This window comes from Scophthalmus maximus, chromosome 9, assembly GCF_022379125.1.
Source record: "Scophthalmus maximus strain ysfricsl-2021 chromosome 9, ASM2237912v1, whole genome shotgun sequence".
Taxonomy (NCBI): Eukaryota; Metazoa; Chordata; class Actinopteri; order Pleuronectiformes; family Scophthalmidae; genus Scophthalmus; species Scophthalmus maximus.
The window spans coordinates 6,243,262-6,261,772 of NC_061523.1; the positions used below are offsets into that span (position 1 = coordinate 6,243,262).

At 42.0% G+C, this 18,511-nt stretch overlaps 1 protein-coding gene across 1 annotated transcript; it reads right to left on the bottom strand.

Annotated features, from left to right (window-relative positions):
• Window positions 1-581: 581 nt before the first annotated feature.
• On the bottom strand, window positions 582-6,255 carry hdac3 (histone deacetylase 3). The gene is made up of 15 exons (XM_035650310.2): window positions 6,051-6,255; window positions 5,193-5,275; window positions 4,944-5,086; window positions 4,753-4,834; window positions 4,567-4,623; window positions 4,406-4,461; window positions 4,142-4,275; window positions 3,933-4,013; window positions 3,516-3,589; window positions 3,048-3,112; window positions 2,770-2,859; window positions 2,617-2,675; window positions 2,240-2,319; window positions 1,970-2,127; window positions 582-1,870 (listed from the first exon to the last, which is right to left on the bottom strand). Exons 1-15 carry the CDS (start codon window positions 6,103-6,105, stop codon window positions 1,801-1,803), a joined length of 1,287 nt encoding a protein of 428 aa, XP_035506203.1. The 5' UTR covers window positions 6,106-6,255; the 3' UTR covers window positions 582-1,800.
• Window positions 6,256-18,511: the final 12,256 nt, after the last annotated feature.

The window sequence follows — 18,511 nt, forward strand, 5'->3', positions numbered from 1 at the left end:
TCTGCAGATTTAAATCTGGAATATTGAGAGAAGATGGCATTCTGTAACATCTGCAGTGCCGAGAAGAGAATTCAAAGAGAGACATTTTTTTCTCCTCTGAATTATTATTGGCATCAGCGATATTTAGTCCAGAGTTTGGTTGTAATTATTGCTAGATATAAGTTAGTAACTTCACCAAAACTTAAATTTTTTAAACTTCAAATCTGCTCTTTAGCCCAGTGAGGGCAGCTCAGTGGCAGGAGGATGGAACATACCTGCTGCCCCCTTTGCAATATTCAGTAACTCCATGTAGTTGGGCTGCATTATAGTGACGTGTAAACACTTTTGGATACAGTATTACAGTTTATTATTATTATGTTTGGACCAGAATAGTTTTGATCTGTTGAGATCTGAAATGCAGGTAGTAGTGTAACTCTGTTTGTTGTTGATAATTCTGCACATCACTGGATGGATGAATAATTCTTACTTCTTCAGACACTTAAGTTAATGAATGACATGACGGTCTACTGTTTTTCAGAAATATTTGGGCCCACGTCGCCCTCTAGTGGCTGTTTTCGAAACCAAACATCAAATCGACAGAGTTAAAAATTATTAATTTTTCTTTTAATAAAAACAAAAGTCGCTGACAACGATATCAAAAATGACATGAAACCTGGTTTTGGCTAAAAGAGGAGGTGGTCGATGGTAGAGAGAGTTTTGATTGCCACTTAATGTACATGTGTACTGGAGCTGCACAGTGAAGGACAACCAGTTTCACTAACAAACTGCCAGCCTCGTCCCCAGTTGTACTCTACTACATTGTGAACAATCACACACACACACACACACATTCACAGTTCATACATCATGTAATACGTATGTACAGTAACGAGCAAAAGGAAAAGGAATGAAAAGACACGAAGGGAGAAGGTTTTTGTTTGGATCAGTTACAGATGTCCACTTGTCGAAATCCAAGCGGGTGCCCTGCTCTGCAACAGTGTTGGACATTTCAGAGCTGTAAGGCACATGAAAAAATAACCAATAATGAATAATAATCACAACATGGTGACTGTTAAAACAAGACAAATGACAATCGGATCATTACATGTGAAATTCTGGATGGTCTTAAAAACATCTGGACTGGCGAATGTGTCACTGATGTGTCCTGGCACTTGCTTCTGCCACCTCACACGTTAGCGTGCGTCTCGACGTCCGGCGAGAACTGTGGCTGTTCGTCACGCGGACGTCCCGTTCTGTCACGCCTCTTCAATCCCCGGCGGCGTCGACAGATTGTGTATTCGAGACACTCTAAAGAAAAATTGTGGTTCGGGGACACTTGGTTACAAAAAAGTCGCTTCTCTTGCCCTTAATACTTGAAAAATGTTGTTGCGGTTGACATCATCCTCTTTCAAATGCATCTCAGTGATTACGAGAGGGGGGTAAAAGAAAATACCTAAAAAGGTTTTTATTATCAAAATCTACATGTGTTTGTTCTCATCCTGTAATGAATTGAAATAACACAGCTGATCAAGTGTATATACATGTTTGTTTCAGTATCCATCATTATGAAAAAAAAATTGTCTGTTACAATATTTGACATGTTGACTCCAAATGCAAAAAGACAGAATAATGCAGTACGATGACAGACTCTGTGGAGTTACGGTGGAACAGCCGTTAGAAGAAGAAACTAGTGAGAGTAAACAGAGTGTTGAGGGTCTTTTCTGTCCTTCCTGAACGTTTGAGTGTTTTGTTTGACGTGATCCTCGCAGACTGTCACGAGGCTGCGGGGGGAAAAGCTCCACTCCGCTCTATTCTCGGATGTCAAATTTCGACGTCGCTCTCTTTGTCATTGTCGTGGTCGCCGTCGTAGAACTCATTGGCTGCCTCAGGTCTGAGGAGGAGACATTATTGGAAGCAAGTTAAGACACGGGATGGTTTGAAGATTTGAAATAGGGCATAATATTTTAATGAACCATGCAGGCGCACCGACCTGGTGTAGTTTTCCTCGCCTCCCCTCTCGTCAGGGTCGGGCTCGTCGTTACGTTCGTAGCTCAGCAGGTCTGAGGGGACGTCGTGGATCTGGACACTGGGTGCGTGGTTCAACATCTTCAAGTTCTCAAAAACCGTCTGACGGATCTGCTCCAGGTACTGCAGCGACAGACACGAGAGAAGAACAGTGAACAGCGGATGTGGCGATGTGTTATCTTCATTCAAAGACTCCGGAGCAGCTGATGCTTCTGAGTGTGTTACGGTGTTCTACCTGTCTGGAGTTCTGGTTTTCTATCCTGGTGCTGACGTCCGGATGCAGTGTGAAGTCTGGAGCAAAGTACTCAAAATACTCTGCAGGCAGCAGACACAGGAGGAGAATAGGAAGAAACCCAGTAAGGACATTTTTATTACCAAGAACATCTCTTTCTTTATGAAAAATTATTTTTTAAATCACTGCCAACCCACAACTATACCTAATCCTTGTGGCTACACTGAACTTCCTACAGATGGCGCTAACGTTTGAAAATGCTCAGTATGAATCTGTACTCTATGAATGCATTGAAACAACGAGGCTCTGATACATTTCTCTCTCCGTCACGATAATCAGGAGCTTGATATTAGGTTTAAATGAAGTTAAGTACAACTCACCGCTGTAGGGCAGCTCATCGCTGATGGGCTCGTCCACTAGCAGAGACGTCTCGAAGGTCCTGGAACACAAACAGCACAGAAAGGATTTTTCTAGACTGGACCTCAAACACACCGCTGGTTTGTTGATGTCACACGTTGGTTTTCTTGACTTACCAGCAGCGAGCCACGTTCCTCACCGTGTAGCCTCCTCCCCCCAGCACCAACAGGGGAATCTTAAAGCTCTTTACAAACTCAACACACTCACTGCACGACACCAAGCATGAACACACACACACGATGGTTAACAATAAGTCAGATGGTACAATGTTGATAAAGACAACACATGTAATAAAAACACAGCTATAGAATAAAGTAGTTTCTATCGCAGGCAGTTAATACGATAAAGAAACAAAGAGGAATAATTTGAGCTGTGCACTTGAGCACTTTCTCACCCATGTCCTCGTATGCTGAGGTTGAAGCAGCCCAGTCTGTCACAGCCCAGAGAGTCTGCTCCACACTGCAACGACAAAAAACATGTCAACAATCCTTCTGCACTTTTATGGACACATAACTACAGCCCAACCGGTGCCAATATCAGGGTACTCCATTTCCGTTACCAATCTATCGGCCAATATATATGTATATATATATATATATATTTTTTTTTAATGGCAATGATGTTATCAAACCCTTATGACATAGAAATGTAATTGATATTTTACAGTTTAACTATAAACTTTATTTCAAATAAAGAATAAATAGAAACAAAAACAACCAAATATATAGAATTTGATATAACCTGATAAAAAAAATTCACTCATGTTAAGTGTGAGCAATGTTTCTCACACATAGATTAAATGATCTGTGAGCTGAGATGACAACTGTTAATTAAACTGATATTAAAACCTCGACAGACTGACCTGTAGAACGATGCAGGTCGGCTGGTAGAAATCCACCACCTGTTTAATAACCGGCTGGAATAGCTGCCTGTAGCCTGAACACACACACACACATACACACGGTGTGATTTGAGCAAAAAGCAGAGGGGGGGGTGACTCCATCATGTGTCACGGGTTATCGCACAGTGCACACACACACACACACACACACACACACACACACACACACACACACACACACACACACACACACACACACACACACACACACACACACACACACACACACACACACACACACACACACACACACACACACACACACACACACACACACACACACACACACACACACACACACAGCACAGGGGTTAGCTGTAGTTCATACTAATAATGCAGGGTTATGTGTTGTCACATTTTCGCAGGAAGTAAACTCACTCTGGTCGTCAATGCCGTCTCTAAGAGGAACATTGAGGCAGTAGTACCGGCCGCTCTCTGCCCCAACCTCATACATGTCACCTACAGAAAACACATAGACATACACACACACACACACAAACTGTTTTAACACACACTTTGACTTTCTAGGCTGAAGCCTAATGAAGAAAACACTGTTTTCTTTGCTCGATGCTTAAAGCAGCTCACACCTGTTCCTGGAAAAAAGTAGTTCCCATATTTGTGGAAGGACACAGTCATGACACGGTCGGTCAGATAAAAGGCTTCCTGGACTCCGTCACCGTGGTGAATGTCTATGTCAATGTATAAAACCCTAGGGTGGTATCTGTAACACAACACACACAAACACACACACACACACAGTGTGAGACAGACATGAGTGGGACAGTTGTAAAGAGAGAAACAGCGACAGGAGCCATATTCGGACAGGTGTGTCCAAAGGAGTGTGTTCTTACTTGAGTAGCTCCAGTATACTAATGACGATGTCATTGACGTAGCAAAAACCAGACGCCTGCAAACACAAGAGAAACACGTATTTCAAAAAAGTTAAGAAACACGAGTTACAGCCAAATATAAAAGAGAAAGCAGAGAGACATCAACAAGACTCCGTTCTGACCTCAAACTTCTTGGCATGATGCAAACCTCCAGCCCAGTTGATGGAAATATCACAGATCTGGAAAAGACAAAGAGCAGGAATCATCAGCGGTCACAGAAAGTCCTGACCGGTCTGTCTGTCACGCTGCGGCCATGACCCTGCGGTTTCAGTAGAGCAAAGAAAAGGGTTCGCGCCGTCATCTGATACCTTGTGGTTGAGCTGTGTGGCCCCCTGTAAAGAGGCTCCGGTGTATCTCGAGCAGAACTCAAAAAGACCTGGAAACACAGGGCTGAGACACACACACAAAGTATTAAGCTTATGAGAGAGGTATTTCACAATTTTAGGCGGTACTTTTTCCTTAAAGCAACCCATTCTAATGGAAAACGGTAGACACTCACCAGTCGTCCCCCACGTTGAACGTGTTGAGGCTCTTTGTGAAGCCCTGCATGTTGTTGGGGCTGACCTTCTGCAGGAAGTCGATGTAGTCTTCCGAGTGGAAGCGACACATGTCGTGCTGCGACGCCTTGTACGGCTTGAACACCTAAACAACAAACACCAGAGAGACCATAGTTAAGGTGGGAACGTTTATAATTTTGACACTGATCATAGTCTGAGTGTGTAGCCACATCTCTCTCCGTGCTGCTCACCATCATCTTCTTGTAGAGGCCATAGTGCAGCACCAGACTGTGCGTCAGGGACAAACGGTGGGGCTTCATGGGGTGGCCCGCACCTGGCACGCACACGCACACACACACACACACAAACACACACACACACACACACAGTTGAAGCTTCCACATTAGAGTACAATTATTTCACAAATAGATTCACTGTGATTTCATTGATGCTCAGAGAGTCATCGGAGTTTAATAACTGCACTGAGAGAACATGTTTTGCATCATCATCATCATCATCATCATCATGATAGTTCAGCCACTACTGACAGATTTACCTGATTCTGTCAGCTAAGATTTGGACAAAAGGGAAAACACAACACATCTATAACAGGCTGCTGTTTCAGGTTCGTTCACAGTTACACAAGTGAGACTCCGTCCTTCCTTTCGAGACAAAGGATGAAAAAAACATAAAGTTAACCATCAGCTCTGAGTAGTTTTTACACTACGAGCTCTTAACTGTGCTATAAGCCATGCACAAGAAAGAAAAAACGTGCACCGGAAGTCAGTCGGCACTTCGTCCAAACAGGCAGAGAGCGAACACATTTCCACACAACAATAATAATAATAAATGTCACTGCTGACAGGTTGTAACGGACGAGAGCTGGGCTTCTACCGCCAGTGCAAACATGTAGCTGTCGGTGTAAGAATGTGCTGCGGTGAAAACCAACATGTAACTCCTCTTGAAGCGCCGCGACAGCGTTAACTGCTGCAGCGCAAATGTGGAAATAAAAACACAAGCCTCCGGGTTGTTAGCAGTTAGCATGTAGCCGGCTAACACTAGCACCGGTCCCCTTTTGTAGGCCCGCTCGCTGCGACAGCCGAACTCACCGTAATGGAAGTTGCCCACGTCGGGGTCATAGAAATACGACGTTCTGTTGTTCATTGTGAAAGGAATGTGGACTGGCTCCTTTTTTTTTAAAATTCCGTAACGCTGAGTGTCTCCGCAGCTAAAGCCCCCGCATTTTCCTTTCAATTAGCACATAGCCGCCATGGTAACGCCAACGTCGCCTGCGTCATCAGACCGCGACAGCACCGACGAAGGAGGAGGCGGAAGAAGAGCTGTTGCTGCTGGGCCGCAGAAGGGAGATGGTATCTGAATGAATGAATGGACAAATGTAAATCAATTACACGTTCAAGTAAACGGACGAAAAAGATCAAAATATGTCCAAAATATGTAAGTTAATGAAGAAGTTGACAAATGAAGCAACGAAACTGTATCGCTAAATGGTGTGGCTTAAATTCACTTAGTCAATCACATGAAAACATAAGAAAACAAGCCTATAAAACAAGCCTATAAAGGTTAATATGTGGATCCTGTGGAGAAATTATGCTGTAGTTTCTTTCAACAAAACATTTGCAATTTGTTCTCAACCAGAGAGCAACTGGGGAGAACCCATGTTTGAATGACACACATGTATGTATTCATTTAAGAACTCTTTTTATCCGTCATCCTATTTATCTATTTGTTTGTTAATTTTGTCATGTTTTTGTTTTTACAATCCCCTTCAATAATTTAACGTAATTTGATGATAATGAGATGACTCTTCTCACAAAAGAAAAAACACAGTAGTGTGTCAGCAGAGTTTTCAGCATCTCCCTGAGTGAGTGTGGATGTGCGACTGATACAACCTTTGTAACATTTGATTTTAAAAATAGTTTTTCAGTAACCTAGACATCACCCTTTCACTGCAACAAAAAAACAGAAGAGGTGAAAATCTGATTTCATGGATTGCAACTTGTATCATTCATACTGAGCTAAATAAGCACCATGGTTCGTGTCAATCAGGGGACTTTGACTGCATCAACCTGGTGTCGGGCAGAATAACGCGCCTCTGCAGGTGCACTCAATAATAACATGAGCATGAAATCAGTCTACATCAAAGAGTCAACTCGCTGGAGATTTTCCAGATCATAAAGTGATTGAAACCAGATTTCACACACGTGGCGGATGAAGGAAAGGTGTATAGGGGGCACAACACAAAGCAGACATGTTACCCTGCATCCACTGGATTTAACCCGCAGGCCATTAAAGCCAAAACACACACACACACACACACACTCACTGTAGAGTTTTGTTTTCCACAAAGTAGTTTTAATGTCTTTCGAAGATGCTCCGAGTTACATTTCCTTTTCATTTCCTTCATCTCTTAACTTCAGTTTCTGTCTTTCAGATCCTCTCCACCCTTCCCTCCATCTGTCTTTCCACAGTAAAGAATAAAATATCTGGTGTGTGTGTGTGTGTGTGTGTGTGTGTGTGTGTGTGTGTGTGTGTGTGCGTGCGTGCGTGCGTGCGTGCGTGCGTGCGTGCGTGCGTGCGTGCGTGCGTGCGTGCGTGCTTGTGTGTGTGTGATGGCAAGACCAGATGTGCCCAAGAGGTCTACCAGAATATACTTACGTAGACAAGGTCATGTCCTCCTACAGTGTGTGTGTGTGTGTGTATGTGTGTGTGTTTGTGTGAGTGTGCGTGTAACTGTGTGTATAGAGGTCTATGAGTGACAGCTTTACTCTTACAGACTATAGTATGATTTATTGGTGCGCTCATAGAAACACTGCTCTCTCAAATTCCTGCGCACAAACAAACAGACGCCTGCTCTTACATTTTAGGCCTGCAGCTTACTAACCCAAAGGTTTCAATTCACATTGATGCAGGGTGCAGGGTCTGTGAATTTAAGACATTATCAATTATCAACATTTTGTCAGTTGTTGAGCCATCATTTATTTTATTTTTTTACACCTGAAGCCACCCACAGGTTGCTTCTCACCAGCTGGTTCATTCCCTGTCTGTCTTTACACCATGTTGCTTCGATGATTTACTTTGCTACCTTGCTGCTGGCTGATAAGGTTGGCTAACATCATGATATATAGATCAGATTTGATAGATGTGTTGCATTCCACCATAATGGCCATTGTGGCCAACGTTGCCAATAAAATAAGCTGAGCTACTTCATGGTAATAATGTATTTTGATATTTCTGACAGACATTGATTGTGCTTGGTTATCTATAGATAGTTTTTTTCCAGAAATGTTATAATGTTATAATGTCATAATGTCACATTACTGTGGCACATTTCACACCCTCCTATTGTATGACAGTGGATATTGGTTATATGAAGATCTTGATTATTTTTATATCACTGGCATTGATTGCAAAAAAATGACATATATCTCAGGTCATTCATAAATATAGAGGAAAAGGTTATCTGAATTAAATATTCCGGATTATTAACATGAGCGTGAGGTCAACTTATACCAGAAAAAGGTGTTGTCTTTTGTCTCCAAAATGTAAAAACCTTGAAGTCACTGAGAAAAGTGTGTGTGTGTGTGTGTGTGTGTGTGTGTGTGTGTGTGTGTGTGTGTGTGAGAGAGAGTGTGAGAGAGAGAGAGACAGAGAGAGAGAAGACAAATCTTCATCCTTGCGTGATGGCTGGCATTATAATTCAAAGAGCAGCATACTGCCTCACCTTCTCTACAGAATGTGTGATGGCTTGTCGGCTGCTCTGCTTTGGAATGCCTGAATGTACGTTATGACTCTCTCTCTCTCTGTCTCTTCTCCATGTTGCTCCGCCTGCAGCTAAATGGCAGCGTTTCTTTAGTTTGAACGGTTTATGTATTATGTATTGTTGTTACAGGCTACAGTAGGTTCAACACAGGTGAGCGTGAGGCATAACTTGTGTGTATAGGTGTGTGATTGTGTGTGTGTGTGCAAGAGCAAACCACATTTGACCCTGGAATGCCCCAATATATTGTTTGTTGTTCGCAACTCATGTACAACTAAAGTAACCCCATTATTATTTTTCTAAATGATAATAATTAATATTATTATATTTTTGGGGGGGTTGTAATTTGAAATAAAGACAGAAACAGGTCACCTTTATCCCATACAACTTTATACTGAATAGAAAATATATACTTAGGAAAAACAGTAGTTATTGGAAAGAACTCTGATTCTATGAGTAGGTGTGTAGCCCTTTAACTGGCTTCTCTGTTGATTAACTTCTTCAGCGCTCCGCCTCATCAGCCTGAGACCGTTCTTTGCTCACACTGCTCAACCAGGGGTATCAAGCACACACTGCACTGCACTATATAAGCATTTTTATATATATATATATATATATATATATATATATATATATATATATATATATATATATATATATATATATATATATATATATATATATATATATATATACATATATTTAGCACTTTGAGATTGCTTTTAGCAATGAAAAGTGCTCTATAAATGAAATGTATTATTATTATTATATACTGTATGCTACTCATCTCCCTTTGTAACTAAGCAATGAATCCCAAACTAGTTTGCATTAAATGCGGTGGCTGTGGCTCAGGAGGTAGAGTCGGTCACCCACCAACCCGAAGGTCGGCGGTTCGATCAGCTTCCCCCAAGTCAGCGTGCCGATGTGTCCTCGGGCCTAATTTGCCCCTTGCGGCTCTTTAAGAAAAATCTCCCGGATCCACTCCGTAATGTGAAAATGTAATTGGTTCTCTCTTGGCCCATGTCACATCCTTCCGCCAAGTTTTGTGGACATCCGCTCTGTAGTTTTTGCATAATCCTGCTGATGAAAACCAACCAACCAACAAACAAACGAACAGGGGCGAAAACATAACCTCCTTGGTGGAGGTTAAAAAAAACAAAGGGCGAACTTGGCCCACAGTTGCACACATCAAGAGCTTTTTATTAAACCAAAAAAATTATATTTTTTTGAATCAATTCGGAGCCGAGACAGGCAGCCATTGCAGAGACTATGAAATGGGTGTAATGTGTTCTCTCTTTCGGGTTCCATCGTGCCCCTGTCCTCGCAAACATTTGTCATACCCATCCCTGGGTTTGAACCTGGCCTTGATGGAAGATAAAGAGCTATAACTGTAAAATATGAATTTGTCTTGCACAATTTAAACTTTAGCAATGGTGTAACATTTGAGGTAGAGCAATGTCAAGGTCTACATTTACATAGATGAATCAGCCTGTGTGTGTGTGTGTGTGTGTGGTGTGTGCGCGCGCACGAGTGGGTTCACCATAAGCTGTCTTGTTTTGGCCTCAGGGTCAAAATCTGTTCTGTCAAGCATGTGCTGTCTCTGCCTGTGGTTGAAACACACACACACACACACACACCCTCATGTGTATCTCGAAGTTGTGATTTTTGATTTGTTGTATTTATGAAATCTCAGGCAGCAATAGGTAAATGCACCCATTTGTATTGAACTTTCCTGTCTTCAAACTCAGGGCAACGTCTCGACGCCTGGGTTACTAAAAGACCAAAATATAGAAGAAATGTAAAAGTCGAGCTACGGCTTCTTACCACTGCACAGCAGGATATAACCCACACTGTAGGTAATATATTTGTGGTCAGTTAACTTGATTGTGTGTTGAATATGTCACACCTCTTACCCAGAAACTTCCTGATCAGCTGTAAAACAACGCTGTAGCCACGTTAACTATGGTGTCAGTTCTGCCGGATCAGTTTTAGCCCTAGTTGGATATAAAAGGTCAGCATAAACATAAAGACTGGAACAGGATGTTTTTATTTTGTCGCTCTCATATATTTCATATTTTACATTGTTCCGTCACCTCTCTATGTCACTGTATAAACTGTATGTAGGCAGGTAGCATGCTTCTTGGTGATGTAGATCCTTGCAGAAAAAAGCCAGACATCAAAACAAGCCAGGAGACTTTGACCTTTGAAACTTGGCAGACCTTTTACACAAAAAAAGCTATGACACACTAAAGGAAAGGAGAAAAACCTGTAAAACATAACATGGGCACATTTTTTACAAGTTCTCTAACTGGCCTCAGGCAGTTGTTGGACTGTGTAAGTCATTTCCCTCAGGATCAATAAAGAATCCATCTTTACATTTGAAAATACTTGTAAATGTATGTGCGAAGCTGTGGGGGTTGGTTTTTATTTGTCGTTCATTGCACGTTTCCTACCATTGGTTTGATGTTTTAGGTGCATTTTTCTTGCATCATGTGTCTTTATCCCTTGGATCCCTGGATCCCCCTTGCTCCCAAGTTTGGTTTGCTTGCCTCATTTATTTAGTTAGTTACCTGTTGGGGGGTTGTCGATGGGTGTGTCCACTCAGATGTAGCCACCTTACCCATTTGTAGAAAGGCCAGGTAGGTGGAGACACAGGCACAGAGCAGATTAGAAATGTTGGCGTCTTCAAACAGGAACCATCCCGTCATTGCAACTTGATAGAAATAGTTTAATAATATCTACTTAATATAATATAATACTTTGAAAAGGGACATCAATAAGTTTATCAAGAATCCCCAGTCACCCCACTCCCAGCAGATGATTGACTCTTCTTGTGTGTTTTATCAGGTGATGTAGAGTGAAAGAATACTGCTTGGAAAAATGTTTTTCGATCAAGATTTCATACAAGCCAACCCGCTGGTTTGTCATGCCATTCACCAGAGAGCTAATAACTGAAAAAAAAAAGAAAAGAAATGAACAAGGTATGCCTTGTTAGGAATATCAGATCCCATTTGTTGTGGTCACATCAATGGTAAATAGTTAAATATAAAGATTGTGTTGCAATATTGTGCAGTAAAATTTGCCTTTATTTTTCTTTACCATATTGAAAGCAACTCACAAAAACCAGAGTTATATACAGAAAGAAGAAGATCCTGCTCCTTTGGGACTTATAAAGATACAGGGATGTTTGATTAATGACTATCACATGAGCTCAAGATCATCACTTGTTGTCCGTTCTCCTCACAAAGTTCACGATGAGTTCCATTCCAAATGCAAACCATTTCCACAAGGCCAACTTGTCAATGTGCCAAGCTCCCCTCCGACGGTGTTATTGCTATCCATCACCATCGCACTAAGTGCGTGCTGCATTTCACGCTGAACAATTGCGATTTGCTACCATAACATTGCAACATATATATGCTTTTTCATCAACATATAATTTGGAGGGCCAGATGTCATGAGAACTCAACGCACACCAAGTTACCATAGTATTTGATGCACTTCGCGGATTGAGTTTACTTTGACGCTTATAGATTCGTTGCAGAAAACATCTATTGAAAGTTGGTTTCTCTTAAAATAAGTGAGTGACACTGTTGATTGCTGCTTACTGAACAAAATACTGATTAAATGCATCAGTTTTTTTAATGCTAAATTGTAGGATGGCTCCATCAATGACACATAGGATCAAGGCAAACAATCGCCAAAAGATATCATATAACATATGTGTACAGGGGGTGTTTTGCAGCTAAAGCATTGTTTTAGATGTAGAGCAAGAGTTATGTGATTTAGAGCTGTTTCACAAAGTAAAATTCATTAAAAAAAATGTGTGATATGAAGTGCAGAGAGCAGGGGAATCAAGGAAGAGCTGGGAACGATGTTAGACTATTCTGACCTTAATCTATTCTGTTTAATGTTGAGAATGCTCATTTTGTCTTTTGAGATATGCACATTTTAATCTCGTCTCATGATTATTTTTTTTTATTATTTGCACTATAAAACCAAATACTTATCCTGATGCATTGCCTAAGGCGACACAGGAGATGAGCGCTATTAAATTTGAAAGGCTGCCTTTAAATGAAATCTTTGCTCTAAAAGAACTACACCTGTGTTATCATGTGGAGTCGGGATAGGCTGAAAGACAGAAGAGCGTTTGTGAACCTTGAAGCTGTAGATTGGCGCCCAATTGCCTAAAACGAAAACGGCTCTCAGATTTTGTCACAGCGGTCACTGAGATAAAAAAGAGAGAAAGTGACAAATCCACACTGACTAATGCCCAGGAGACAGACTTCAGTTCCAGGCAACAAAGAGGGAGCCACCAAAATTTGAAACAGCAGTGTGCGTCTTGAAAAAGTGCGGGCTGTGAACGATTAAAGAGGCTTTTATTTGATTCCAGGGGGGATTCAAATGATCAGAGCCACCGAGAGAGTACATCCAACTCAAACTCCCGATGCTTTGAGGGATACCATGAGCATGAGTAACATGAGCAACATTAAGCTTCATGAAACAAAGAGAGACCTGTTGTAGCAGGCAAGGGCTGAAAAGTGTTCAGAGGAACCTGCCTGTGATTTCCATCCGGAGAGTTTTATGGAAACGTAGTGATCACCATATCTCTCTTTAGCTAATTTGCTTGTAAGTTGATATGACAGCTATGCGCACATTTCATTACATTCACCAGGTGTTTGTCTCTCCGTATCGACTCTCCTTGGATATGAACGGGCTCACTGTGTATCCTGACTCTGCGGGATGACACAGATGCTGTGTTGAATAAGCGCCATCTAATAAATACTGATAAAATAGGTCTTTTAATTGTGATGGATGTGTGACGCGGTGAACTCTGTGATATGTAGGTGACGTTTTGATGGTACCACCTCATGATGATCATCAAACTGATAAATAGACTCAGATTGTTATTTTGGTGGTAACAAATTTACATTTATTTGCTGAGAAGTCTTACATTTTTAAATATAGTTATTAGGTAGGTCATAGAGTATATTTTAAGGTAAGGCAATTTACAATTCCAATCAGTGAAAAGTGATAACATAGTGGCATACCTGACCTTAGCCACAATCGTGCTAACAGGAATATGATTGATAGAGGTATGTCACTGGCAGGCATGCCGCGCCGTTGTCATGGTAATAATAATGAACACATGGTTAAAGTTATGTAACAGTCAAGGTTTGGTTAAACTCGGGCACGGAAATTACTCCAATAAGTTTAAGAGAAGATCCTGGTTTGGGTTAAAGTAAATACTTTGTAAAGTTTGGAAAACCTGCTTTGTCGTCATGGTTACTATAATAGAGTTGCAGTTTAGTTTGTGGAAAGTGTCATGGATCAAAGAAACTGCAGATTATTGGTTTGAAACAGGAAACAAGCAGCAGTGCCTTGTGTGAAAGAAGTGTGTAGTATCGAACCGTCCACCCAAACAATCTTCCTAAGATACACTTTGTTGGTCCATATACTACACCACCTGACTTTCCCACTCGCTACTGTCATGATTACTGTGGCCACTAGGGGTCGCCTATAAATAAACCGTAACCATGGGTTGTAATGAGACGCTCGTACAGATGATCACTGGGGTCATTTTTCCAGGGCAGAGAATCTCGCCATAGAAATAGATTCCTGAATGTGCTACAGATAAACTGCTATTAGCTACTGTTTAAAAATAACCAACTAACCCATAACCCTTTTGTGATGAGACATTGCTATGGTAAAAGTTTGGAGAGGTTTGGGTACAAAAACACTTGGTTAGGTTAGAGGAAGTTTGTCGCCATGGTTACAGCAAGACTGACGAAATGAAACGTGGACTGTTGCCTTAAGGCAAGATTCAAAAAGCAGTCTGCGATGTTCTGTTGACCCTTCCAGCAACCCTTCCAAACTTAGACGATGTCGCTATAGCAAAACATCCCCCGACCGCCATCATAATTACGGCCAGTAGCGGACCTTGTCACCTGAACATGAGCGTGCCATTTTGCGGTGTTTACTGAAAAGTCTGTCTTATGTGACTGCTGGATGTCACTTAACAATACAATACTATGGGTAATAATAAGCTGCTCGCAAAAACAACCTATGGGGTTGGGTTTTTTTACGGGACAAGAGTCTTCTGTGAAAATAAATCTCACGGAGAAGGAGGATGTGGCAGTTTGGCAGTCATTTTGTAATGGGTTTCATTCCTCTTTTAAAAATATATCTGTATTTTTTTTTCTAAAAAGTCGAAACTCGAGCTGGGGAAAACATAAAACAGTGCAACACACTGCAAATGTAGAGCATTGATGTTTTATGGTCCATCCGCTGAGGGAATCTTGGCTCTGTGAGGAAGTGGGTGAAGGAGAGAACACAGAAACTGCGTGACAAGAGCGCGAGAGAAATAGATGAGAGACCCACAGGTTTTGGTTCCTGTCTCTGTTCCCATCACTGCCGACAAGTCAACACAGCTGCGTTGACAAATCCACAGAAGCAAGTGGGCCTGCGAGATATCCATAAAGAACAATAAAAGAGAGACAGAGGAGGAGGAGGAAACCCGTGAGAACACAAACACGCAGCCATGTATCACGCTGCAAGGTAAAAGATGAGGTATCACCAGATCGCAGCGTTCCCAGGAAAATCTTAGAGAAACCTGGAGTTAGACAATGTTTGACTGTGGTTTCCAAAGGTGGACTCTAAAGTTCCTTCCCACCAGTCATATTTGGTTCTGTTAAAACAATGGGCCTCTATAGTGTGGTTTGTTAAGGCTGCTGTCAAAGATGCTAAATAAAATCTGGTTCGGGGGAAAACAACCCGACTGAGACTCGAAAAGGCTTAGCGCCGCCCCAAACGATTGTGATTGGTTTAAAGAAACGAAAAACAGGCCAGCCCATTCAAATGTGTACAGTAACTGGCAGCACACATGTCGTCCTTGGGTATTTTCCATCAGAGAAGCTAAAACGTTACCAAACAACACAGGATTGGGGCCCACCAGCTGAGTCAAGACATCCATTGAGCTACAGTCAACAAGTGTCTAATCCACCCGCCGATGTTCGGAACAGAGCCTCTCCTCCACCAAGGCCCCTACAAATAAACTGGTGACTTCCTTTCAAAGGGGACGTGCTTTGAAATCTGCTTCTCAGCCAGCAGGACCATAAAATAGGGTAAAGAAACAACGAGGGCGGAGCAGGCAGACTATAGAAATGGGGAGCCGAGGAGATTGAGCCGAGGACCGGGGAGGTGAACGATGGTGAACCTCAGATCCTGTGAGATGAAGAGAATGAGACATAGACAGTGAGAGGTTTAAGAGGAATGGCAAGGAGTGAAGGAGATTAGCAGGATGTCATAGAAATGTTCAGACAAGAACAATATAACTGTACCTTGAACTTTCAGTTGAAGGTCATAACAAACAAAGAAATAGTGTAACCAAACACTTTTATTCCTCTGCATGTGCCAGTAGTATCCGAAGCTGGTGGCGTTAGGTTTTCATCAGGGTTGTCCTCCGTCTCACCTACTCTTGTGAACACATTAGTGTCACTTGGACTCAAGGATGGACCGATTTGATTTTGGTGGTGAAAGGTAAAGGGTCAAGCTCCCTGTGACCTCAGAAAACGCGTTTTGGGACACAAGTCAAGTATTCTTATACTTATGATGACAAAATAAACAATAGCTCTCATCAAATAGTCTCTACATGTATCATATGAGTCTGGTGAAACATGGATATACACTGCACCTTGACTGGTAAGCGACGTACAGCGTAATTCTAGGTCAGTTTTCTTTCTTCGCAAATAGAATTGGTGATGGCATCCGACGTCATTGCATGACGGAATCAATCCATTGGCTCCAAGAGCGTCCGTGGGAAGTATTCTGGAAAATACAAGGAATCGCCAACTGACGCAGGAACAGAAGTCAATGACAACATTTGATCGAGAACTCATGAATGGAGTTCACCCCACAAACTAACTTACAAAACAATGTCCTGTTGTCGATCGTGTTCATCAATCCAATCCAAATCGTGTTTTAACCAGTCGGACTCTTCCTTGTTCCGCCGTTCGGTACGCGACCAACAGAGAGAGCGGCAGATTTTGAATCGGTGAGATGAATGAGCCATAGGAGTGTTTACGAACGTGAGTGTGCACACACTGCTCCAAAATAAACACATTCTCACACACGTAAGAAAAAAAAACTTTACAAGACGGAGGAAAAGAAGCCTGTCAAAACAGGATGCAAAGCTTGTTATTGCTTAAAATGGCCCACTCTGTGTGTGTGTGTGGGGGGGGGGGGGGGGTTCTGTTTGTAAAAGAAGGTGGCACAAGAATGCTAGCGAGACTTGGCCCAGGGACCTGGCACCAGTCACTGTCATCACTATGATAGGCTGATGACTGATGTCTCTGTGTGTGTGTGTGTGTGTGTGTGTGTGTGTGTGTGTGTGTGTGTGTGTGTGTGTGTGTGTGTGTGTGTGTGTATGTGTGTGTGTGTGTGTGTGCAAAAGTAAAAATAGGCCTGCATTTGTCTCCAGTTTGTGACAAGTGAGGATTAGAAAATAATAAATGAATGAATTCACGTACTAAATATGGAACATTTTCCATTGAAGCACAGCTTTCTGCTCAGTCCTCCTTCTCAATCCACAAATGTGCCTTAATATATAAAGCTCAGGTTGGCCTCATAGGTTTTTTTTTCTAACCGGGGAAACGGCAGTGAACCTTGTCTATTTCAATCTCCGAAGGCAATCGCAGATTTCAAGGCCCGGGACCAAGTACTCATTAACCTCGTATATGTTCGTACCGACCATCAGTACGGTGTTCAAATGTGTAATGTAAAGGCGGAATTACACAACATGTGTAAAAACTAATGGTGAACACGATCATCCTGCTCATCAGCGCAAACATGGAGAACACATGACCTTTTAAATCGCGACCGGTCGTAAAAAGCGGGATTATGTGAAGGGCAGTGATCAACTCCTGGTATCAACTGACATAAATGCCAAATGTCGATGGTTCTTTGGCGGAGGCTCTCTCCTCTTCATTGTTATTGAGGCATTACATCATAATTATCTGGGATTGGATTTAGGAGTAGTTAGATGAGATACTTGGGACTCAACAGTGTATCAACAGGCTCTTGCTAAACATTTTACAAGCTTTGACCACACACTGTTGGCGGCATCGCTTTCTTCCCCCGAGCGAAGTGAACTAAATACAAGTGAAACGAGAGGCGGGCCTCTGTCACACAAGGCCTATTCATATAGATTTGTTGAGAGTTCCACAAATGAGCCGGTCCTAAGTGTTTCCAAATGGTACCAACAAAATGAGACCGATTACATGCAAATAGGCGAGACAGCGTTCTCCTGAGATTCCTCTTTCATGTTTATACTGAATGTTTTATACATTTTTTTGCTCTTTTAAGCCTTGCATTATATGTTTGATCGTGAGTAGATCGTGAGTAAATGTGTGTGTGTGTGTCTATCGGAGGGAGGTGGGTATCTTTTTTTTTCCTCCTTTTTTTTGGCGCATTTCATTGCATGTGAAGCACTTTGTGTTATATTGCACTTTTTCATGCAAAAAAGAGCTATATAAATAAAGTCTGATTGATTGATTGACACATTGAGCTCACACATGCCACCACGTTGTGAAAAGTTCAGGCTTTCTACAAGACTAAAATTATCTCCAACCCCGTAAACTTTTGTGACAACAGGAGCCGGGGTGCGTTGCCGCCGCGTGTCAACACTGCGCACATCGCGTACAATACCACAGCTTAACGGACAATTGTGCCGTGAAAGACTCTTCATCCTGTTCTTTATTCCCCGAGACTTTTATCCAGGGAGATCACAAGAAA

Excerpts from the sequence above, each read along its gene's own strand:
- hdac3 (XM_035650310.2), bottom strand. The coding sequence starts at position 6,105 with ATGAACAACAGAACGTCGTATTTCTATGACCCCGACGTGGGCAACTTC. Across the intron at positions 4,276-4,405 it reads AGTATACTGGAGCTACTCAA|ATACCACCCTAGGGTTTTAT; the intron begins GTAAGAACACAC and ends GTTGTGTTACAG. Across the intron at positions 2,860-3,047 it reads CTCAGCATACGAGGACATGG|TGAGTGTGTTGAGTTTGTAA; the intron begins GTGAGAAAGTGC and ends GGTGTCGTGCAG.